At 35.7% G+C, this 25683-nt stretch overlaps 1 protein-coding gene across 1 annotated transcript in view; it reads left to right on the forward strand.

The window, feature by feature from the left end:
• Smp_174910 (importin alpha-related) overlaps positions 1–25683 on the forward strand; it is a gene marked incomplete at both ends in the record, with an annotated part of 38159 nt that overhangs the window by 1852 nt on the left and 10624 nt on the right. Inside the window, 11 exon segments of the mRNA XM_018788679.1 lie at positions 324–441; positions 475–791; positions 824–1057; positions 1091–1370; positions 1432–1440; positions 1445–1651; positions 2753–2935; positions 3085–3234; positions 4049–4169; positions 5900–6008; positions 22358–22430. Coding sequence (XP_018654197.1) covers positions 324–441; positions 475–791; positions 824–1057; positions 1091–1370; positions 1432–1440; positions 1445–1651; positions 2753–2935; positions 3085–3234; positions 4049–4169; positions 5900–6008; positions 22358–22430 — 1801 coding nt within the window.

The following is a 25683-nucleotide window of genomic DNA, read 5'->3' on the forward strand; positions in this document are numbered from 1 at the left end:
TTGACTCTATGGAAAAAATCCACAGGGAAATTTAACAATAACAGTACTCGGGTGAACGTAATTTAAAATTTAAAATAAGCTCATGAAGTTAAATAACAGTTTTGAAAAGTTTAACTAGATTCGCATGAACTTCAAATAATATGACGAAATAGTACTTATTTTATCAAGTTTAGAACCTCGACAAGACACGACTGTACAGCTTGATAATAAATTCGTTGAAAAGAGATCCCTTCGCTGAACTCCGTGTTTTAATTTTAATGTTTAAATGGGAATTATATACCAATAGAGACATTGTTTATTTAACGGCTTTTTGAACTTGTTAGGCTGTGTGCTAAATTTGTTTATTCAGATTCACATTTCTTGTTGGCTGCTAAGTCTGGTAATTTGACTGGCGTGATGGAAAGATCCCGGTTATATAAAAACAAAGATAAGGATGCTGAGGTAAGGTTTTCGATATTCACTTGTCGATTGTAGGAACTCCGGAGGCGTCGTACTGATCAGTCTGTTGAACTTCGCAAAGCTAAGAAGGATGAACAACTTCAGAAGCGAAGAAACATACTACTGACTGAATTAGATGAAACCTCACCCTTGAAAGAAAAGCAAGTTGACACTCCTGAACACGTTAACTACGATGCGGTTATCCGTGATATGCAGTCAAATGATCGGGTCATTCGATTCAAAGCAGTTCAACTCTGCAGAAAAACTTTGTCACGCGCGAAAAACCCTCCAATAGACGAGTTTTATAAGAGAGGAGCTGTCGAGATTCTTGGTTCATCTCTTAGTTCCACTCAGTAAGTTAAATTAATATCCCTTCGAGTAGTAGCGATGATCTTGTTTTCGAGGCTGCATGGGCACTAACAAACATTGCTTCCGGTGACAGTTCTCATACAGCAGCCGTAGTTTCCTCTGGAACTGTACCAAAACTGGTACGATTGTTGAGTCATTCTGCTATCAGTATAGCTGAGCAAAGTGTATGGGCTCTAAGTAATATTGCCGGAGATGGATCCAAATTCCGTGATATAGTTATCGAGAGCGGAGTTGTTGAACCAGTTTTAAAGTACGTGAAACAGTAACCAAATATTTTCCCAAGACTTTTAGACCGAGTTTGGAAGCAGCCCACCGTAGTATCGAATGTTGCCTGGATGTTATCTAATCTTTGTCGAAACCGAGATCCTCCTCCGCCACGTGCCGTCATTAAAAAGCTCCTGCCTGTTCTCAATCGACTTCTTCAGTATGAGGGTAATAAGAATGTTGTTGTAGATACTGCATGGGCTCTTTCATACGCAAGTGATGCTGTAAATGAATTTATCGATGATATAATAGAAAGTGGATGTGTCCCATTACTTCTGCGGCTGTTGGCATCATCATCGGTAAGATTAACTTTCAACGTTTTATGTCGGATTAGGCGAATCTCATTTCTCCTGCTCTCAGAGCCATTGGTAATCTCGTCATTGGTACTGACGAACAAACACAAGCTATTCTGGATGCTGGTTTGCTAACCTATGTCCCTGCCTTGTTAAACAATGAAAAGTCTACTGTAGTCAAAGAAGCCTGTTGGGTGGTGAGTAACATTACCGCCGGAAGTGTAGATCAAATTGATATGGTTATAAGCCACAACGTCATGCCATGCATTTTGGAGATCCTTTACAAGGTAATACCTAAACTTCAATAACATTAACTAATTTTACTCCGAAATTCATTTCAAAGCCTACTTTTAGCTTGGAAGGTCGTTCTAAAGCTCCTCATTTTAAGTCAGGAACATTCATGAAAGCCTCAATAAATTTTACGGCCGAAATTCTAGTCATGCTTTGGTTTGGTCAGTAGTTCTTATTAGATATTCAGTGTGCGCGTGAACACATGTACCAATATTTATATGTTCATGTGTGTGTGAAGCCTTAATATAATGTCTTCAGATCATAGAAGTAATCATTAAACGTCCATAGTAATGAGTCGATAAGCTCATCGCTTGAACAATCTTGACATCTATGCACGAATTTCAGTAGTTTTTTGTGTGCCGCATCTTCAAATATCAAAACAAATTACTCAACTAAGATGAATCAAACATGTTGACTAAGCATCCAAATCATGAATAAAGCAATACTTCGTTCTGCTTGCTTATTGCGTAGTCATTCCGAAAGTTCGTGAGCCGAAAAAAGGATGTTAAGTGAGAATAAAAATTGACAGAACTAAGTCTTATGATTGTTCTTGGCCACAATTCCAGGATGTTTAAGGTAAGTTTCTGCTCTAAATACGAAACGCTCCGACTGGTCATTAACGCCGAAACTTGCGACGGACAACAAGAAGTTTGAGTTCATCAACCGTATCTGAACCATTTGTTCACAGTTTGTATCCTTATCACAATCAGTGTTTGGAAACGTTTCAGTGGTTAGAACGTTCAACTTTCGTCCGTTTCTAGATACTTCGGTTCGGGCAACTGCGTTGTCGTTAAATGTGACAGTATATTTCGTACCCAAATGCCTGGTGAATGTCATTATTGTTTTCAGAATGCATCGTAGTTTGGAAATTAGTTCGCAAATTCCTCATAAACTTGTTAACAGACTCATAATTCTTGCTCCCGTTTTAATATTATTACTTGACAGTTTCATCTTTTGATGCGACGTGGCAACATAAACCGATGCGCATGTATCCAAGGGTTTACAAAGCTTATGATTGACTTATTGCGTTAAATATCACTACTGTGAGCATTACATACTAACACCCTTGTTCTTATATGTCCGTGTTTGCTTTTTAGGGTGAATTCAGAACTCAAAAAGAAGCCTGCTGGGTTATCAGTAATTATATTAGTGGTGGGACTCCGGCACAGTGTGCATATTTGTTGAACCAAAATGTTTTGAAAGCACTATGCAATATACTCACGGTCTCGGAGTCGAAAGTTGTACTTATGGTTTTAGAAGGAATAAAAAAACTCCTAGAGGTACGTTTCTAAATTTTCTGATGATTCAATCTCAACTGCTACTTATTTTATCTTTCTGGGGTATCGCTAGAGTTTTTGTCAACGCTTCATATCTTTTAATTAGACCTGAGAATTAAATCTTTACTTGAAATGTTCATTTTCCGTTCAAGATTTCTGATCAGTATGGTCAGCTAGAACCAGCTTGTATCGAGTTAGAAACATGTGGAGGCTTGGATAAGTTGGAAGGACTGCAAGACCATAGTAATGTTCAAGTCTATCAAATTGCTTACGACTTAATTGAAAAGTACTTCAATGATGCGGTAGGTTGGGAATATCTTTTTACACATTTATTATTTTTGGAACGTTTGTGTTCATTGTTGCGTCATCAGGTATCACAAACTAGCAGTTCCATTTTTTTTGTAATGAAGACCAATTTATTTGTGGTCCATAGTTTAGAACAAAGTTTCAGGTTTCTTCAGGCCTCTTTTGGCAAAGCCACGTACATGTTTTTTTGACATGTATATATTTTTATGGCAAAACTGTCTGAGTGGATTGTAGGCTTCAGATATACAGCGAAATCCAATATTCTGCAAATCCTGATTGTCCGAATGCGTAGAAAAACTTTGAGTAGAACGAACGGTAGGCTACTAACCTCGAGTCAGTTATACATGAGAACCAAAACCAAAAAAAACTTAGCTCTCGAAAAGCGGTCGAAATTTATCATCAATAATATTTGAACTTTAAGGTGATTTCTTCGAAATGTAGTCTCTTCAAAGTTCACTAATCTCAACATACGATCATTCTTAAAATAAAATTAAGTAGTATTAAGGGATGTCTGTTGGATGAAAGTGGCTACATAGAAGTACTTGTTTGCTATCTTCTTTGTTAATGGCATTATGGGAGTATGCTTGTTATTGGTTCAGACAATCGCTTACTATAATTCCGTGAAACAATATCAGTTCGAAATATCAAAAAGCTGTCTGCATTGGATACAGTTGTTTCATCCTCAATAGCATAGATGTGCCTAGTTCTACGTTGTAGCTGACTGACTGACTCCTTGTTCACTCGGCACAGTTTAGAAATTTGCGAATTGTTATTGACAATGTATGTTCACAGTTTTACTCTGCTTTTCAGGATGATGAAAACGAAAGCAAAGTCGTGGCTGGTGATGGCACAGAGAATAATGAAACTTTTCCCCAAAACTCAGAACAAGAATTCCGGTTTATTGCTCCCGACGGGGCTTCAGGACAAGGCGGTGACTTTCGATTTTAACTTAGAAGTTACTTCAACACTAACTTCACATCCAAATCATCAGAATTTTTAAATAGATTACTGGTATATGAACGATGGTATTCTTGGCCATTTTTATAATCTTGACTATCTCACATCGTGGTAATCGACAGTAGTAATGTACGTATCAGGAATTATTATTCAACACGTCTTATTAAGTGATGTCAGATACAATATTTTTGTTACCTCAGGCACCTGCAAACTAACTATAAACCCAAGTGCCTGTAATTATTCACTAATAAGATTATCTTCGTCTCTTAGAAAGTAATGTCAATTAGAGTTCAATGTATCATGAGTTAATTATATATGTACCTATGTCTTTAAAATTCCCGACTTTTTGGTGGCTGAGAGCAGTCACGTAGCACACGGTTGGTACTGCTCTCTTATTATCGTTACTGCCATCATTGTTTCCAGTAGTATCAATAAACCGTCCTGTTTAACCTTGCAAATAACATTTTACTAGAAAATCAACTACAAACTATTGGTTGGTTTTCTCCTCGAGCTGTTGCTACGTAAGACCAGTGTATATTTATCTTGAAGCCATTGTCAGATTACAATCTAGTGCGTTTCGAATTATTACCATCCTTTCACTATATTGGCTTACATCTTTTATTGTGAATACAGGTTCCTTCTCCCTATTTTTCTCGATACATTGGAACTTCTGCTCAGCAACCAGGTGACTGAGATCTAATGTGAAAGTCCCGGATTTCTGTAAGTTGTTTGCTTTGAAAAATGAAAGATGTGTGGGTATTTCAAAACAACCATATCAGTCCTGAAAGCTGGTTTTATCTATTAATAATAATAGCATCGCAAACGTCGATTGACTTATGATTATGTTGTTCGTGAAGTGCTTTGAGTAGCATTTGGAGTTATACATTAAAAAAAATAACAGCGCAATTAATAAAGAATTAGCCGTGCGTGATTGTCTTGTAATTCGGATTCGTCTTTGTTTAAGGACCAGTGTTCATACTAGCAAGCTAGATATTCTCGTCGCCTCGTGAATCATATCATGATTACCAACCTAAATATCAAGAATTGAAGTAAGATTATTCTTAGTCTCATCTGAATCGTATCAACAGGTCGTCAATAAACTCCGAAATTAACTCAGTAGAAAAAACTCTTGAGTTCTAATACACAAATTTGTTCAAAATTGTAGGATTCTAGCGAAATTAATTTTAGAATCTCATTCCAAAGTAGCACATCACTTGCGTAGCTCAGCCATGAAGAGGAAATTCCGTTAGTCCAATTTGTTGCTAATTCACTGATTTGCGTATACAGTCGTTTCGGATTCCGTGCATGTCAAGAATGTTTATAGTCGTACTTTCCAGTTGTGTCTACGTGGGAGTTTAGTAGATCTGATCATAATGATCTTGCCTTCTTTATACCTCCGAACTGAGTATAAATCGTGCAAAAAACTCTGACTTTTCCACATCACATTCACACTGCAGGCAAAATCGAACCCTTAGACAATCGAGCATTTTGTTACTTCACCTCTTAAACTTCGTTAGAACATTGTTTTTAAACCAATTTGTTTATTCCTTTATCTCTGATTGGTTATCCTGGCGAGTCTCCCTATTGGCGCAATCTTTAGTATAACTGTCTTTCAAGTAGCTATTAAAGATTAATCTTGACAAGTGGTTGTATTAAGATTTCGTATGCATCACGATTATTTTTATAAATCACAGACTAAACCAGTGACGGCCGCTATATCTATGAATCAGTCTTCAAATAAAAGACAAAGCGAACGAGCTTGTTGCAAATCTGATGGGAAATCTGCAGGTCGATTCGAAGAAATAGAAAGAAAGTTAGTATTGTGTTGTCAGTATTACCGTGTTAGAATAAATTTTATCTGTGTACTTTAGATATTTGTGTTATGCCTTGGAATGTTTTTGCGATAAGTAGTGTGTTTCTGCATAAGAGCATGCATGTGAAGTTTTGGTGCAGGAAGATGGTGTAGAATGCGAACTGTGTATCAAAATATTATTTAGATCTATGTGGAACGGTGTTTGAGAGTATTATAAGCCAATTGTAAATGAAGTTTAAAAATCCATGTCAAATTCGGTATTGGTAGACAGTTTCAGATGTTTTCACTAATTATTATCTATTAGCATCCTTACTTATATTTCACCCCTGTTTGTTCCTGAGAAAAAGTTTTTAATCGAAATGTTGTGGAAGCCTGTATGCTTAATTGCAAATCTTGAGGAGTGCTAGTAAATATATGTAAGGGTCTGAGTTCTCTCTTTGGTATATATGACTACATTTCGGGCTAAATGCCAGGATACAACATTGGATTGTTTTTAGTTTTATTATGTTTAGATTATGGACATTAACGGAATGTTAATCTCGAGGTTAGGTGGCAACTACATTCGATTTAATTGAAGCATCAATTTAAACTGATTATTGTTTTGAAGATCTCCATGTATTCAATTATTTTAATATGGGTTGTTTTGGTAAGTTGTTAGAACTGATAATATGAAGTGTTACCATTTTATGTTTAGAACATCAGTTTTTAATTATAAAGTATCCATTTAAACGGAAAAAAGAATCTATCTAAACCATACTATTGTTATCAAGATAATAGACATGTTCGAGGAAAATATACTGGTGATTCTGCATTCTCTGTGCTATTTTTCAACCACTTATAACTGCTATGCTGTAAAGATGTTTAAGAAGTGTGCAGTTCAACATGAAAGCAATTGAAATGCATGTTTTCCGTTATTCACGTATGATCAATAAGTCTTTATAAATATTGTACATCACAGTGAAATAAGATATTGGTTCAGCGGGAAGTTCCTCTTTAGTCAAATTTATTTACAAAGCTGTACAATCGCAATTATATACTTATTTTTCAAATCGATGATCGACATTGTCTGTTAAGGATAAAAATATCAAATGTATTTGTGAGTGTAAAGCTTTGTTAATAATGTCATCTATATGAAAAATTACCTCTGGACCCACTTTTTGTCTCGGGGATCTGTGTATTTCGAAGCGAAACAGTAAATCGTTAAGACTGTTTAATTGGTAACAAATGGAGGACTAAATCAGAGTGTGTATTTGTCAGATTCGGATTCCAAGCACACCGTACTGTGGTCAAAGTCTGTACTGCTGAAATATTCGACCCGTAATTAGCATTAGCCAATGTTACTAAGATTGTTGATGCACTGCATCTTTCTTCTACACGCATGTTGATAATCTAAGAATATTCTGAATGTTATGTCTAGTTTTGGTATGTTGATTTAAATAGTCTTTAATTTAAATATTTGTGACACTTCATTATTTAGATGTGTGAATCAGGATTATACTAAGTATTGCGTAATGACACCTTGGACATTATGTGTTATTTTAGACATACGTAGTCGAGATGTCTTTGTATTTAGTCACGCAAGAGGGATATTAGTTATCAAGAGTTATTATTCCATCTGTGATTGATTCTCTGAGGATGTACAGATTATCACAAAACCCTTTCCTTTGCCGGTATTTTCCTTCAATCAAATAGTTTCTGTCGACTTTTAATACTGCGAACCCTCCGATTTCTCTGTCAGTATTAATTCGTTGGGTTTTCCTTCATACTTGTTCTTATACGACGGTATGGTTGATATTTTTTTATAAGAGGTATTTTTTGGGTTGTTTTTTAATAAGGGAATGCATGAGACTATGAAGAATGACCCATAATTACACAATCCGTGTAGATCCTAACCATAAATTTTAATTGTAGTTGATTTGGAAATAGCACAGTCATCAAATATCAAAAGAATGGTGTAGATCGTAGAGCGACCCCTAAAAATTCATTCCCTACGAATCAAAGCAATTTATCTGGTCGCTATGTTGATACGACAATGGGATTGCTGTTAGTAATACACTAGCTTTACGTTTCTGTTCACTGGTAAATTCAGCCGATTGTCAGTGAAACTTACATGCTTCCCTACACCCACAGAACTGGCTTCATATGTCAAAAACGTCTCGTTCGATAATGAAAATAACGAAGCTTATCAGTCGTGTGGTGAAAAATCATAATCACTGACCTACGAATTGTGGCCGGGTTTTTTTGATAGCATATCCCAGTTACTATTGGATGTAATCAGTGATCCGTAAAATTCTAACCACATTCAGCATTTTAAGACTTACCTACGCGAAAAGTAATTGAGTTTATCGACGATTTAGACCCAGAAGTTTATGTATCTGGTAATAGTACTGGTGATATCAACACAACCACCAAATCATATGCAGCCTAATGATACTAATCTTCTAAAGGGAACGTTACGAGACTTTTTCCAATGTGATTTACTATATTATAGGAAAGATAAATGTTGAAAAGTATGACCTAAACATTGACTTCATTTCTCAATTCATGATTTACTACTAAGCTTTAGGGGTGAATTAAGTCCGAGTTGTTTGTATTGAATGAATAGTCTTGTGATAATAAATACCACTAACTTTCACAGCCTCGTTTACAAATAGACATAAAAATCTGCGCTACAAGTACCCCTCACCAAATGTTTCACCATTTGATGACAAATTATAAAATGCATGCGTACATGATAATTGGTGACATCCACTCAATTAATAACCTGGATTAAATAACAGATTTCTAGTACAAACTGGGTCATATTGGTCTATACATCCTAGCATCACTTGAAATGTTTTGTAAATTCCATTGAGGATTTAATGAATATTGGATAACATTTCTCGGGGAACCGACGTAATGATAAGAAATCTAGTAAATAGATTACCACATACATTTCGTAACACTGAACCTAACGAGAGTAAACTTGTTGAAATAACTCATGCTGAGAATTCTATATTGTACCAGATTATAATATTGAATAAAGCCATTAATAATAATAATTCCTGAGCTCTGTTTTTTCGTGTCTGGAATTCTCTTAGGGGAGCTGAACTGTTGTGTTTTGTATTGTTGGCGTTGTTAGCCAGACAAGTTGGATGACCGAGTTAAATTCCGATTGCATCTACTTACTGAAGTTCTAAGAACTAGTGGTCCTAGTTCTTGTTATATCAACGTCGACCTTTTTAGTTAAGTTCGTTAGATGTAAGGTGGATTTTCATAGTGTTAATAGGTTGCTGGTGGGACGTTACTATCAGGACTATTTATTAACGTCTCATTAATTGTGTTCATCAAGTAAATTGGCTCCAATATTAAATCTTATAACTGGTATTCGCAACAACATCTACATGGTCGTTATAATAATTGGTGTTTAGGTTTGTTAAAATATTCATCCTGTTGGTCCATCACAGTTACATCTATGTTTTATTATATTAAATCGTGCAATACTGATGTAGATGCTAAATCCTCAAATACTATTTATTCGGATGAATCGATCTTGAAGTGTACATGCTGAATCAAGGTGTTATCCGTTCATTTATTTTTGGTTTGAATTGACTCTGTATGATTTCTGTCCATTTGAATTTTAGTGTACTCAATATATAAATTAATTCACCGTTATTTATTAAGTTTTACAATATCTTTAACTTATATTCACTGGATGTAATCATCGTGTAAGTGAATTGACTCAATTGCGAATTTACCTTCTAAATAAATCTTTCTTACAGGATTTGCGATCGGGTAGGCGGGGCTCATGCAGAACCCAGCTTTTATATCATGTTATTAAAGTGTAGTTTGAAGTTTTCGCTGTCACCGTATACCTGTCAAGTGAGAACGGAGTATTGAAGAAAGAGTGTACTACTGAAGTAGCGCTGCTGTTAGAGCAACTGATCATGGAATACAAGATGTGCGGCGGTTCGTTCTGTTCTACTTCAAGGCTGTGAAATGTGGCCATTGACGGTAAAAGACTGAAAAAGAAACTGGAATTAAGAAGTCAAGTGTAGGTCAGACGACTCCAGAAAAAGACGACACTCTTATCTGCTCTCAGCGTAGACGTTTAGAACGATGAGCGGAACACTTTAAGGAGCAGTTCAACTGGCCTTTAGCTACTCTACAACTACCCACCATTACCAAACAGCCCTAATGAAACATTGAAGCAGCGCCCCATCCCCGACTCTAATTGAACTTCAAAAGGCTAAAGCTAATATGAAACGAGGAAGAGCAGCTGGTCCAGAAGGATTGACTACAGAAGTCTTTAAGTATGATGGTCCAGTTTCGGCGATTAGGTTGGCTAATATTTTAGCTAAAATCTGCGAGTTGGACGTAATCCCATCTGACTGGTCGCAACCACCAATTGTCCCAATACATATGAATGGGTCAAAATCATCCTGTGATAACCATAGAGGGATTAGTTTGACTAATATAGCATCTAAACTATTAGACTCAATAATTATCGGACGCTTGACAAAGACTCGTGAACTGCAAACACGAGAAAATACGGCTGGCTTCAGACCTGGTCGTGGCTGAATCGACCACATATTCACTATTCGTCAGATCTTAGAACGCAGGCGTGTTTATCGGCTTCCAACAGTGGTAGCCTTTCTTGACTTAAAAGCAGCATTTGACTCTGTAGACCGAGAGGTTCTGTGGCAGTATCTGTCATTGAAAGGTGTACCTCAGAAGTTTATAAACCTTGTGAGGGCTCTTTACTCAAACACTATTAGTCGAGTGAGAGCCTAAGGTTGAACTGTCATCTGATTTCGCATCATCAAGTGGTGTCCGGCAAGGCTGTCCAGTATCTCCATTTTCGTTCGATTTCATCATGGACCTACTGCTGGAAATAATGCTCTGGTTGACTGAATTCTCTGGCACTGATCTCCTACCAGGAGGTTCAATTATCGACTTAGAATACGCAGACGACATAGTCCTATTTGGTGAAGACGCTGATAAAATGCAAGTCTTTTGGTAGCACTGAGCAACAATACCACGATGTTTGGGATGCGTTTCCTCCCCTTCGAATGCAAGTCGTTGCTTCAAGACCGGTCTGCATTAACACCTGAACTGAGGATAGGGAGAGAAGTAGTCGAACGCGTCGACAACTTCACTTATCTTGGGGTCTGATCAACCCCAATGGGTTGGTGTCTGACTCAACCTCTGCGCGAATTCAGAAAGCTCGCCTGGTGTTTGCTAACTTACGTCACCTATGGCGAAGGCGAAATATCCGTCTATCAATAAAAGAACGAGTAAACTGCGCGGCAGTTCGTTCTGTTCTACTTCACGGCTGTGAAACGTGGCCATTAGGAGTAGAAGATACTCGTAAGCTACCAGTATTTGACCACAGATGTCTTAAAAAATATTGCTCGCATCTGCTGGGATCACTGGGTAGGTAATAGTGAGGTTGGATGCAGGGTATTAGGGAATGATGGTAAATCAGTTGATGAGGTTGTGAATCTTCATCGACTGAGATGGTTGGGCTACGTGTTACGTATGCCTGAACACCGATTAGCACGACGCGCAATGCTGACTAGTGTTGGGGATGGTTGGAAGTGAGTTGGTGGCGGCCAAACCAAAACGTGGCATCAGTCCTTGAAGTCACTAACTTCTAGTCTGAGCAATGTTGGTAGATGCAGACTACTTGGTTGGGGTTCGCGCAACTATCGTAACCAGTGGTTGGAGACTCTGGGTGACATGGCTGATAATCGATCACAATGGCGTAGGTGTATACACTCTTTGTCTTCCCTTAAACCGTGAGATTAAAATTACTTTATACCTTTCTTTCTACGAATTAGTTATTTCTCCATGTATTATATCCCCGTATTCAATCTTTCTTTTATATATTACTATTATTGTAGTAACTGGTTCTACGAATTTGGCATTCATCTTGTGCTAATGAGGTATGGCATCTTGGACCGATACATACATATGCCTGGTCCTACGTTGTAGGTGACTGCAACGAGTTAACTTCCGCTATTCCTGTCTCGGTTGCGATATCTTAAATGGACTTGTTATGGGATTGTATCTTTTCACACATGGTTTCAGAGAATATGACTTGTTTTGCTGCTCAAGTCGAAGTTTGGAAAGTCTTTAATTTCTCTGGGAACGTGGATCAACAAAGTTAGACCACATTCCAACCTTATCTGACATTGAAACCCGCGCGATAAAACATGTGGTGAGGCATGCGAATCTTTCGGTCAATAGCTTCGTGATAATTCATAACTGTTTTACATTCGACCCTGCTGCATTAAGTTAATAATTAATGAGACAGATGACTTGTCGGTGCCTGTAGGCTTTATAAATAGAGAATGTTGTTGATTCGATTTCGAATGTCTGGTACAAGTACGCTAGTCACTTATGCTTATTTGCAATCCACAGTCATCTAGATTTTGAATATTGGGATTCAGCATGTTATTCGTACGGACTAAAACTCACAATGGACATTAAATAATATTGCAAACAAGTGTCACCGACTAAAAACTTACAACGTCACTCCACATTTTTTCATCCTACTGGTCGGCATGATTCAAAAGTACCTGAGGTTCATTAGAAAGGAAACCCAGTTACTGAATTAGAGTAAATTTCTCTATAAACAGGACATTACCACATGGTTCCAAATGCTAAACGATCCATCTAACTAACCCGCGTATTTATTCATTTTGCAATGTGTGGGTTTACTTAGTTACGTACATTTAGTTCGTTTATTTATTTCGAAGTAATAAATTAAATTCGTTATTTTTCTTCATCAGATTAAGTTGTTACGCTTTCAAGCAAAAGACGCAATTAATCCAGAAAAATTACAATTTTGAAGAACAACTGCTTATAACTGTTATTTGATCTGCACATACGCTCTATAAGTAAATAAAGTTTTCACTGTGGGAGCTGAATTTATTTATCAAACTCATCGAGCAGATAGGAGTCATTTCATTGGTTAACCTAACACAATAGTCTGCGGTGAAATGCTATCAATGCACTACACAAAATCATCCAAAACATTTTGAAATGCATTTTCAATGGGAAAAATTTTTAAAATTAAATTTGCTATCTTCATTAACGTGAATGAAATATAACCTATTGTGATATAAAGTGGTTTAAACCAGTGACTTCACGAATTAGGTCCTTGTTATTGCTGTGACTGAAACACAAATTCAGTTATTACAATCCAACTACTTGCTTTACGAAACGTTTTTGTATAGTCTTTGCATAGGATTCTATCTTTTATCCTTTTATATTCACTAACCGTTTTACTATCATCTCACCCCTTTAGCTGAGCAAAAGTCCAAATGTTCATTGTCCAACCTGTTTTAAAATATTAATTATTTGTTTTAAAAATGGTTTCGTGATAGATAATTTATAGTGTAGTCATGTGAATCACTTATATTTTCGTGGTATATGAATATTTAGTCACAACAATGGACATTTAGCTGCAATTATTGTTTGGTTCCCATTTCGACTAGTTGGACTATTGTTTTTAACAAAGGCTATTTTACTAACGCAACCACTTGAATATTTTGCCTACTAGTATTAAGTTGGTTGTTGGAGCGATCACTATGGGAACAAGAAGTGATAAAAAATAACTAGGATTTAAGACAACTAACTACATTAAATTAACTAAACCAAGTCGGTTTCTGTATAAATTTTTAAAATTATAAACCTCGGTATTCAAACAGGATCACTAAAAATATTCCATGCTTTCCCCAAGTTGCTTGTGTAGTAATTCACTTGTAAGGATTTGAATCTTCCCATTTTCTCAGTTAAGAGCAACAATTGATCAGTATCTATTTTTGCTCATGGATCCTGAGTGTATTGTATCAATATTGTCAAGTGATAAGGATTTTAATGCAAAGTTGGAGTGTAGTTAACAGTAAAATCTAGAGTGTGCGTTTCCTCCCTCTTTGGGACTCATCGAATAGGTGTACCTGCACTGCGTTCAACTTGATAAGCAATGCTTACTTGCTTCTTCTTAGTAAAATTTCCTATAAGAACTTCTTGAAGATTAATGCGAAGTGACTAATCACTTAAAGAGGACATCGCGAGCGAAATGTAGTCAGAGTATTTGATTTCAGTTTATTAGTTTTATAGTTCAAATATGATCGCCTCTGGATTAAAGTCAAAATGCCTTTAATTATTCTCAATTTAAATTGGTACAGTTTAGCTGTAAATTTCTCCATTACTTTTCTAGTAAAGCATATAACAATAATATTCGGCACTTCGACTTTCACTACTTGTCTTTGTATTTGTTAACCAAACAATCTTCAAAATTACTTCTATGATGCCTATAAAAATAATGTGTATCTTGTGACACCTCCAAATTGACTTACCTTTGCACTTTGGAAGTACTGTATGGTGGCCATGTACTTTTCTTAATGGTAGTATTCCTAAGAAACTTTGTCTTAGAGTAAAAGAAGTCTTCACAGTGCGATTGCGTGCCAGACGTTTAATACGGAACACGCATTCAGAATAATCGAAAATTTGTAGGAACTACGGACAATAAGAGTCTTCAGTGTGACCTATGTTTTCGAAAGCAACCTGGGTAGTCCTAAACTGCCTTGGTAACATGAAAAACTTAATATCCATCTTCCAGGAAAACATTATTTATATCCGGGAGTTTTTAGCCCTATACTATCATTCACTGTTTTCCATATTACCTAAAAATACTGTGCAATAAACAAAAAAAGTATTTTCAAAATAACTCCAGAAACGGATGTAGTATTTTCATTGCTATTTTATATATATTGGCAATTTTGAACCTGTTAAGCGTACCAGCTTGTTTGTACCATAAAACATAAGTTTATCTTAATCCAAAAATATGGTCGTTCTTACGTTGTTTAGAGTCTGTAATCTTTTCATTTGATAAATTGAGTCGATTGGGATTTCGTAACGTGTAAGCTCTGCATGGTGTCAGTTGGGACTTTGCACTAGGTATACAGTGGCTTATTAAGTGTTTAAAGTGAATAGAAGGATCTTTTGGTCACTTATGTTTCGACAGTACATATTGAACTGAGTAATTATAAACACTAACTGTAAGCACTCGTCTGCTACTTTAAAAAAACTTAATAATTTTTGGCATCTTTAATTTTGGGAAACCCAAACGGACAAACTATCAATGTTGGTTTTGAAATAATGAGAGACGGATACACTGGTATCTATGTGTAAATGGAAAAGATTGTCAACAGTTTTGTTTTTATCTATGAAAAAATAATGTCAAACTGTTGGTTTAGTTTACGACTTGAGATAAACTTGACTTCTTTGGGGAATAATTTTATTCATTAAATATCGAAAAATTTCCTCACCCCCCCAAAATTCCACATATTCAATTAGTAATTACTAAAGTTATTATTATAGTTTGTGAACCAATATTTGGACAAGATAGTTGACATGAGCAAGTTCTTTATATATATTTCTGGAAATCAATATTTCTAGTGGAATGAAAGTTCATACGACGTAAATCAATTTTAGATGGACGATTTCCCAGGTATCGTCGAACGACCAAGCAAGCATAGGGCACTAGGCGATGACAAAACGTTTGTTGTAATAACCAGTCTTTATTGAGGTGGCTAAGACTTGTGTTATGATCACTTGAACACTCCTCATCGTTACTTACCATATTTGTTGGTGTAGAGTTTGGAAGAAAGCAAAAATTACTCAAGCTAGGACATGACATCAGTCCTGGAAGTAACCGACTGTCTATCTCAATCGTATTGGATACCAGGTTCGTTTCCAAGCCATAATCGTGGTTACTGGTTGAAGACGTTGGATGACGTGTCTTAGAATCTGTCACTATAACTCAGGTGCATCCTGTATTTCATCTTCCCACTGTTCTTTTATAAATATTTTCTCATTTAATCTTTTTGAACTACATTCTCAATGCTTCTTGCTACCATTGCTAAGCCAGTTTTTCGACAGCAGATTACTGAGCAGTATGCTCGCAACATGTTGGCTGATGAACACCGCCTACTTTCCAGACGGTCGAAGTTGCCAAGTTAGGTGACGTTGTTGAAACAACACCGAAATTCATCCAAAAGCCAACCGACTAGAACTGATGAGGCTTTCATAATAAGTGATAAGGTCAACGAAATTCACTACCTCACTTCCGTTTGGTAAAGCTAGATGTTGTAGACAGGTTTTCTCTGGAGGTCCTTCGAATTAGGTTATTTGCACTATAGTCTATCTGCATCATTCGTCGGGATGATTTCGGCAACTTTCAGCTTGGCAACGTTTTATCTGCCCAAAGTTGGATCGTACTAAGATTTAATGGTTATCTAAGTATAGCCGTGACAGAAATCCGCAGTTATCAGTCCAGTGAACTGGGATGCCAAACAATGCGATCAAGTATCTTTCAGTATGACTTACCCTACCAACATGTTTATTTTTAGATCACCCACAGTTAGAGATGTGTGGTAGGCTTACATGTACCGGCTGTTCATAAAGCAGTGGATATATTTTCTTGAGGGACCTGGGAAAGAAAACCAATTGGTAGTAGAAGATCTGGGAGCATAGTGGTAGAACTCGTTGAATAACGTTTGACTACCGGTCAAGCATTACTTCTTTTTACTGATTTTTGTTATCTTAGCTCCGTGTTTCTCAATTCTGACTACCAGCCCTGTAAGTCAATCAGGTAACTTACGGTGTGGTATTGTTACGATCAGCTTTATTTATTCCTCACTTTTGTCGCGGTATGGTGACATTGTTAATGATTCTCGGACCTTAAATTCACGATCTTTTTTCTTGGCGCCATCCAAATGACCCACTGTTAGGGTAAAACTTCACATGTTTCGGGCAATATAACTTGATTAGTTCATAATGATAGGCAAGCTCAATCATGAATCAAGATCCTAGCTGCAGTTTACATTGTGAGATATTTATGTCCAAAGAACCTCTACAGATGAGTCTTCCATAGTGTGCCACTGAAATATAGAACTTAAATCATTTTTCCGGGAATGAAAAACAAGAATGTCAGGTCTCGTTGCTAACGGTGTTGCAATCGAACCTAATAATCATATTTCCGTTTCAAGCAACTTGTAATATTCAGACGATGCGGTATTGTGACTATTTTCATACTTGCTATCTAATTTACTGAGATAATCTCCAATACATATAATCAGAATTTCGTGAAAATATCTAGGTAAGCGAATCGTGATTTCGGTTATTGGTTTTGAAAAAACTTTGTTTTTTGAAGCCATACCCAAAGATGCAGTAACAAACGTCAACATAACGTAGTGAATGACCTGTTCGTCAAATAACCTGTCACTGCAAATAGGTTGGTAATGAGTAACAGCTGATTTCAAACATTAAGTACTAAAACAGATCTTGGGCACTGAGGAACGTTCAACTGGTTTATGTTGGATTAATAGTGCAAACTATATGCGAATTATGAACTTTACTAGGTGTAATTAATTTTATTTGTTCGACTAACTCTGACTAAAAGTCGTTTTACACCTATAAATAATTAATTACTTGTATATTGTACACACAATTAATAGAATTGAGAAAATTGAGGAAAAGTTGTCATTTGAATCGAATAAACAGACAGAAACTGAGCTTACTTTAAGGAAATTAATTGATCAGGTTGAACTTATGAAACTTAATGCTTCGAATTTGATGCAAACTAGCAAACCAATATCTGTGAAGAGACAAGGATGTCGGAAAACTTCAGTAAGTCAAAGAGTAAATTTTGTGAAGATCATAAATATTAACTTTTCGTTGTTTAATGAAGATACTTCTAACTATTGAAGTTAATTTTATGCGTAAATAGTAATTTGTTGGTGAAATTATTGTTTATGTGAATATGTTTGTATTGATTTTAATTTTGAATGCCTTTTAAGGGAATGTTTGGTTTGGCTTATTCACTTACTAGTGATTAACTATTTTGAAACTGATCTACATTAGGTTGAGTATGATGTCATAGGACAGGAATCTAGTTGGTAACGTATTTATAAAGATGCTAAACTTTGTTTTCTCAAAAAAATAAGCATTTTTTTCTTATCTTAAAATAAAATCAACTAGGTCTACATCTAAGATTTCATTAAATCCGAATACTAAAGTAAATCCAAACATCCACTTCTCAAAAGTGATTGTTAAGCTAATTAAAGTAACTAAATTGCCAGATTTTTGGTTCCTTTACGTAAATGATAATTTTCACTCTGTCCTTTATTACGTGAATTTGGAAAATGAAATATATATTATTTTTGGTAATTTTAAATAGACACAATGATACATTCACTTGGTATTGTTTGTTTGAATCTTCCCATTGATGTTTAGGACTGCAATTGATCAGTCTCATATTGGCATATGTGCACACTGTGCCTATTGCCTAGATATACCTTTAATTCACAAGCAAAGATGGATAGTGGCTAGAAGTGGAATCCAGGACGCTCGTTTCGTCCTGTCTAGGACTCGTCAGCTGGATGTACCTGCATTAGAGTTGATGTTTACTCTGGGACTCCAACCCAATTGTACTGAATTAGTTTATTCTGTTTGTAAATGTAACTGTCCGAATGAATTTGTTGATAATTTGTTTGAACTCCACCAGGCGTTGTGGAACATGCAATGAATATCCGTAGGAAATTTGACCCAATGTTTTCAGTACTCTAGCCCTCACACAAATCGAGTAACGAAGGGCGGCCAATGTTTATGCTTATGTGTTTAAGTAAACAAATAAATAAAACTCAAATTATGAATTCGTTTTGAATGTAGAAAATTAAAAACGTGTTTTTATTCTGAAATAGTTAACTACGTTCGGAGTCCCATACTCACAGAATGGGGATCAAATGTCGAACCCAGGCGCTTTTACATGCTCTGATGAATCGTCGTCTGACAATCTACCTAATCTGTTGAAAAGTGAGAGAACACCCAATGTAGTCTATACTTATACTGATAATTACCTTAAAGCCTGGTAGGTTTAACTTTTACGAATTTTTCAATAGAAAGTTTGGTATTTATCTGTAAAAAATGATTCATTCAGGTGAGAAAAGATCTAGTAGATATAATCATGTTTGGGGATTCTGTGACAATTTGGTAACTAAGTCATACAAGACGATTGCTTAGCAAAGTTTTCTTATTTGAGAAACAAACTTGAGGTGTTGCGTTATTGACTGTTAGGTTACCATAGATAGTTGTTTCCCACTCGCAAACAAGTTATGGGACTATCCTAAATTGTTAACCTTTGTTCTTTCGCTCCAAACCTTATTTTTAGCCATTACTTAGGGCAGATGACTCGAAAATTTTTCAGAAATAGTAAAACTTGTTTTGGATATTCTGTTTTATTTAATAGTTTGTGCTTCATTTTTATTCGCCATTCTGTCATTTGAATGGATGAGACCACCTGTAGTGTCTAGTACAATGACAAACCCACATTGGTTGTTCCAGCTTCCAGACAGACCAACTTATTTATTCTATCTGAGTCACATTTTGACCTTGTCAATTATTCGCTTATTAACCGTAGGTGTTTTTATATAAGTGTGTGTGTACCACTTACCCTATTCATCACATGTTTTTAGCCTAATTTTGTTTGGTTACAAATATGAGTCTCACTCTACAAATTGAGTGGGCACACTCGCCTTCTCCGCTTCTCATTCTTAATATCTGTCAGGATAGACGAGTGCTTGAAACAAATCTACCCAACTCAGCTTGTATTTAGCTTCTTATTATCACCGTTGCACAAGCGGAGTTAGCCTATGTGTAATATACGGAGTGAAATGAAGGATTTGTATTCGTGGCATATGTATTACGTTCATTCAAATCAGAGTCAGATCTCATGCCACTAAACAGTTTTCGCTAGTCCCATGTAAACAAACACCTTGACAATTCGTACTGTTTGTTTTTCGTTTATTGACTTGATTTTTAGTTCTTTTTACATACTACCTTTTAGTTTCAGGTATGCGAGTTTTTTATTTCCCGAAGTATTTCTTTATTAATCACTATTTCGATGAAAGATATTCGTGAGTTAGCTATGATTTTCTCGTGGTGATTAGGGCAGCATGGATAAATCACTATTTACAACTAGCTTTCACCAGCACAGTATGCTAATTTCTTATGTGGTCTATATATTGTCACGAAAGACATTTGACAAATCATCTTACTATGTGGAGACAAAACATTGGTTCTTCGGTTAAATATAATTCAGTGAATTTTATTTATTATTTTTAATCGGAAGTGTGGGGTAAACTCCCTTAAAACAATATATAATTATTAGACTTCTACTAAAGAAAGTTTAGACTGATTTTATTTCTCACGTTTTAAATTTACATAAAGTATGTCTAATGTTGAGAAGAAATTGTTTGGCAAATTAGACATCTGCCTTAATAAAATCCAATCACTTGAAGCACATGCAAATCAAAATAAAACTGAAGATGATAATAGACCGTAAGTTTTATTTGCTTTAATAACACTGGATTAATTTTAGTTTGAACTATTTCGTTCCTTCAGATGTAAATTTTAAGGTGATTCATTTGAATCTTTTGGTATATTCTGAAATTTATATAAGCCGAACAAATGTCAAAAACAAAAATACAGTGGACACTCAACTTATAACCAACTATTTTAAAGTAAAGTAAAATAAACTCATCTTCTAGATTCTTTCATATTACTGTCATCACAGTGCTGAAATGATGTGGAAAATTTTGTTAGTACCCATAACTGTCTGATCATTAGTTAGTATACCACTGATTAGCCTAATGAAAAAAATAATTAGCTACTCGATCATCAAACTTGGTACGCTTACGACCACTATTTGGAAACAGAAAGCAGTATACTTAACTTTCTACCGGTTTCCAAAATTAAAAAGCGAACGGACAATTGCACAGGATAACCACAAACTCTAGTCGTTTGCACATTGTAACAATTGTTCAGCAGTTAAGAATATGTTACTTGGTCTGGAAATTAATGATAACGATGAATAACATTGGTAATATTTGGCGTTTTTCCCACTGATTCGCACTAACTAAAAAATATGTGGACACCCGACTCAATACTTGGCGCGACTATGATCAACCAAACGGACTGTTAAGTAACAATGACCGGAGTTCTGATACGAACAAACAAAACTTTTAGTCTCAATACTGCAAATCCGTTGACATTGGGTTTCTTCTGTCTTTATTATTAGTCGGAATGATCTTGAGTAGGGATAAAAATCATTATAAAACGTATTTGTGGTGAAGTATTTGCGGTTTTTTCAAGTTGTCAAAAGGATCGATTAGTTTCCTTCTTAATCCGTTTTCACTTGCTCAGTAACTTATGTAGAAGGTTTAATGACAAGGTTAGGGTAATCTATAAAATGTGATGTATGTGAGTAATATATTCCAAAAAGTCTGGCTTTACATTTACTTATTAATACATTTTATATTAAAGAACCAAGGTAAATCAACTAAATGCAAAGCGATAATTAAGATTTTACGAGAGGGTACAGAATGAATGGAAAGTTGTCACATCACTCTTAATTTAGAAAATGGATTTATGAATACGAGGACAGGGTTTTTACAGGATTACAAATGAAGTTCATGTCAGGGTATTATTAACAATAAAATCCAACCTGCTAATTCTTATCTTTTGAGTACTAGTGACATAAGATTCTGTTTCACTGATAGACAAGGGTGAATACTGTCAGTAAAGCAGCGATTACCTGTTATTTGATTTCTATGGTTTTCTGAGGGGAAATCTTAATAAAACTTGTGGTCAGTTTATCTGGATATTTTATTTGAACCATAATTATTTTGAGTTGATCCCACCAAAATATCTATGTTATAAGCTTTTTGTTAGATTTAATATACAGTTTTGATCACATAAAGAAATTTTATAATCAGATATATTTAAGTTTTTAGCCACATTTGATATCGCAACTTAGCAAAGTTACTGAAGCCTTTCTACTAGTTTAAGTCGTGACTAATTTTTGGAAGATATAGGCTTACATCATTGAATTGTGTTCTCTTTCCTGTCATATCCTCTATGATTCGAATTTAGGAGGGATGATTAAAGAGCTTTTGTGATCGGCGGATTATTGATTTTTATTCATATGAAAACCTGGTACAACATACAGTAGTTTAAATGAAATGTAAAGCTATTTGGAAATCAGGTATGGCATCATAAAGCTAATAACTCAAAGGCTATTGACTTGTATCCTCGTTGAATTGGTGTTGGTATGAAATCGGTCAGAATGTCAGTCGGGAGAAAAGTTTGTTTGCTGTATTTAATAATATTGTAATACATGAATAAAATAATAATAAGGGTGCTTGAACTAATTATGTGAATAATTTCTTTATTTACATGACTGTTTTATGAGATCCATATTCTACGTAATATTTTCACCTTCTTATGGAATTTTGTAGGACGAATTCAGAAGAAACCCCCATAAGTCAAGAGGAAAATAGTTCAGAAATGAGTGTTTACTCTGAATATCAGGTATATTTTACTGTAGTAGCTGTTCGAATGAGTGATATTTATATGAATACTGTCAACCAGTATTTTAACCGTCCAACTTCAGCACTCGATTTACGGTATCATTACTTCATTTGTCAAGGTTTAGGCAGTCACATAGCTTTATTAAATGTCATGGTACACGTTGCTCATAGCCTAGTTCATGAGCTTGTAAAATTAACCCCTGAGTTCGCTGCTTTTATTACACATGTATTGTTATCGTCCTTTGACAATGTAGGAAATAACTTTTTTGTTTCAGACGGAAAATTTATTTCATTGTATTTATTTGCAAGATAATCTTTTAATTATTAGTATTTATTTGTTATATTCTGGATCTTCGTGTTTAAAAAATATGTTTGTTATTCTAACTGTATGGTGAATTAATTTGTCTTATTATAAACCAAATAAATGTTTTGTGCTTCCGAAATATCTAAATATTTGTACATATGCAAAAGCGCATCTAAAAAATGAGACGAAAAAATGGAATGATAATCTTGTAAATTAATCGAAGAAGTTGAAATCGTATACTCATTAATTGATTTAAAAAAAATATTTTTTCATAGAATTTATAGTTCAGTTAAAGATAACACCATGGTAAGTTCCTTCTAACCAGGAAGGTTCATCTTATTGTGATGCAGAATATGATAGAAATGCAAACGGAATCTTTACTAGCTCCTATCCCGTCATGTTTCGTGATATTTTAAGCAGCTGAGTTGCATGATCTCTATAACCTCAACAAAGAAGTCGATGAGAGATTAAAACCGCCACCACAAAATTCCTTCAGAGCTGCTATATCAAGCCCGCGCAGCTTATTCTAGCTTCCAGACAGGCCAATTTATTCACCCTTCTTGAGTCACATTTTAACTTTGCTAATTATTCGCTTATTAATCCTGACTATTTTTGTATGATCATGTGTGTGTATTGCTTACCCTATTCACCACATGTCTGTAACTTATTTCTCGTCTGACTATAAATATCGACTAACGCTTGAATAAATCGATTTGGCTCACACGCCTTCTCCACCGCGCGTCATCTCGCTTCGTTTCTCCGATAGTTTGTATTGATCAACGATTGTATGAAATATATATATTCGAAATCCATTGTCGTATTTAACTTATTTAATTCCACTGTTCACTAACGGGAGTTAGGTCGATAATTATATGCGAGGATTAGCGTCATGTATATTTCACTGACAATCATTCATACGATCAAATTGGACTCAAATACCCGGGCACAAAAAATTCTGTCGATGGCAAACCTTGTTGATGTCCAGTCTGACCAAGGTCCAAGCGTTGAAGATTAAAAATTCAAAGCCGCACATTAATTTCTGCAATACTTCAATCAAGTCATATATTTAATGATAGCCTTAAAAGGTTGTCCCTAAAGCTCCTCGAAGTCGTTTAGATAGGACAGCATCTTCAACAAATGCGAGACGCTATGTGGTTTAAAGGTTAAACTTAATGTAGGAAAAACGCATGCAAAGTGAGAATAAAATGAAATAGAATTGAAACAATTTAAGATTTACTTTTAATAATGCAATGAAAAATTGTTTTGTGCCTAAGGAGACAAATTATCAGTTTTATTTTCTTCACTAAATATAATCGTTATTTGTCTACGTGCCATGATACTGCTCTAGCTCTCAAACTAAGGCACGTGAGTTTTTCAAGTTGAAATTCAGACAAACGTTTTTGCATCTGGACTTAATCCACAAGATGGATCGATAAAAGCCACAGTCACTGAAGCTGGTGACAAAAATGGATTTACACCCTATCTGTTCCTTCACGATCCCAGAACCCATGTACACTGTTCTTGGGAATCAGAGTTGCCCAAAACCTCTACGTGACAACTGTATTCTGCGGTTTTGACGTTCACCTTCAACCTCTTACTATTGGGAAGACCCAGAATATTCCTCGAAAAAAGCCCAAAGGACTCCTGAAATGCATTTTGTCTAATTAGGATTGAATAGACGTTTCGCGGAAACATCTAGAAAGTGAAGAGTCACATTTCTGATTGAGTGATTACCTATCCTGCCGCTATGTTCGTCAGGGTTCCAGAAACTTTTAGAAGCACAAGGCCATTTGAAATGCTATAAATACCTTCGATTTTCTGTACATGAACTAACCTTGGAGTAAGATATTTTTTTCCATATTTCGCGCCTTTTCTCTCTTGTCCAGGTTGTCGCGTGTAGTTAGCCTGGTGATCATTAGAAGAGCTTAGGAAACCGACTCAAGCGTTCGGTTGGATTTATCACTTACTTAAAAAAACTAATCTGTTATGTTAATTCAATGAATGAAACTTCTCTAGATAGTAAAATCAACCGTGGATTAATAAATTCAGTAACCGTTGCATTTTACAAGTTCAGTTTTCTTTTCATGTTTGTTAACTTTAAGAGTAATACCGAATTTTGGTACAAACCCAGTTATTCACAAGATCTACGTGAACACATAACTATTTATTCTCAAAAAATTTCTAAACGAGATGTTTTTTCGAGTTCGCTAAACTCAGATCTAGTAAAGTGGTGATAAACCAACATTGGAAAAAATGGAGTGGTGGTTTAATTACGAGTTATGACTGCTTAGGGCAAAAAAAATTATTTCAGAAGTAATTCACTGATAAGCTGTCACTAAATTATATTTTCTTGGGTCGTATTGTCGATGCCAAATCTTCTCAGTCAGTCAGTCACAACGTAGGACCAGGCATATGTATGTATCGGTCCAAGATGCCATACCTCATTAGCACAAGATGAATGCCAAATTCGTAGAACCAGTTACTACAATAATAGTAATATATAAAAGAAAGATTGAATACGGGGATATAATACATGGAGAAATAACTAATTCGTAGAAAGAAAGGTATAAAGTAATTTTAATCTCACGGTTTAAGGGAAGACAAAGAGTGTATACACCTACGCCATTGTGATCGATTATCAGCCATGTCACCCAGAGTCTCCAACCACTGGTTACGATAGTTGCGCGAACCCCAACCAAGTAGTCTGCATCTACCAACATTGCTCAGACTAGAAGTTAGTGACTTCAAGGACTGATGCCACGTTTTGGTTTGGCCGCCACCAACTCACTTCCAACCATCCCCAACACTAGTCAGCATTGCGCGTCGTGCTAATCGGTGTTCAGGCATACGTAACACGTAGCCCAACCATCTCAGTCGATGAAGATTCACAACCTCATCAACTGATTTACCATCATTCCCTAATACCCTGCATCCAACCTCACTATTACCT

The sequence above is a fragment of the Schistosoma mansoni genome, chromosome W (genome assembly GCF_000237925.1).
Source record: "Schistosoma mansoni strain Puerto Rico chromosome W, complete genome".
NCBI lineage: Eukaryota > Metazoa > Platyhelminthes > Trematoda > Strigeidida > Schistosomatidae > Schistosoma > Schistosoma mansoni.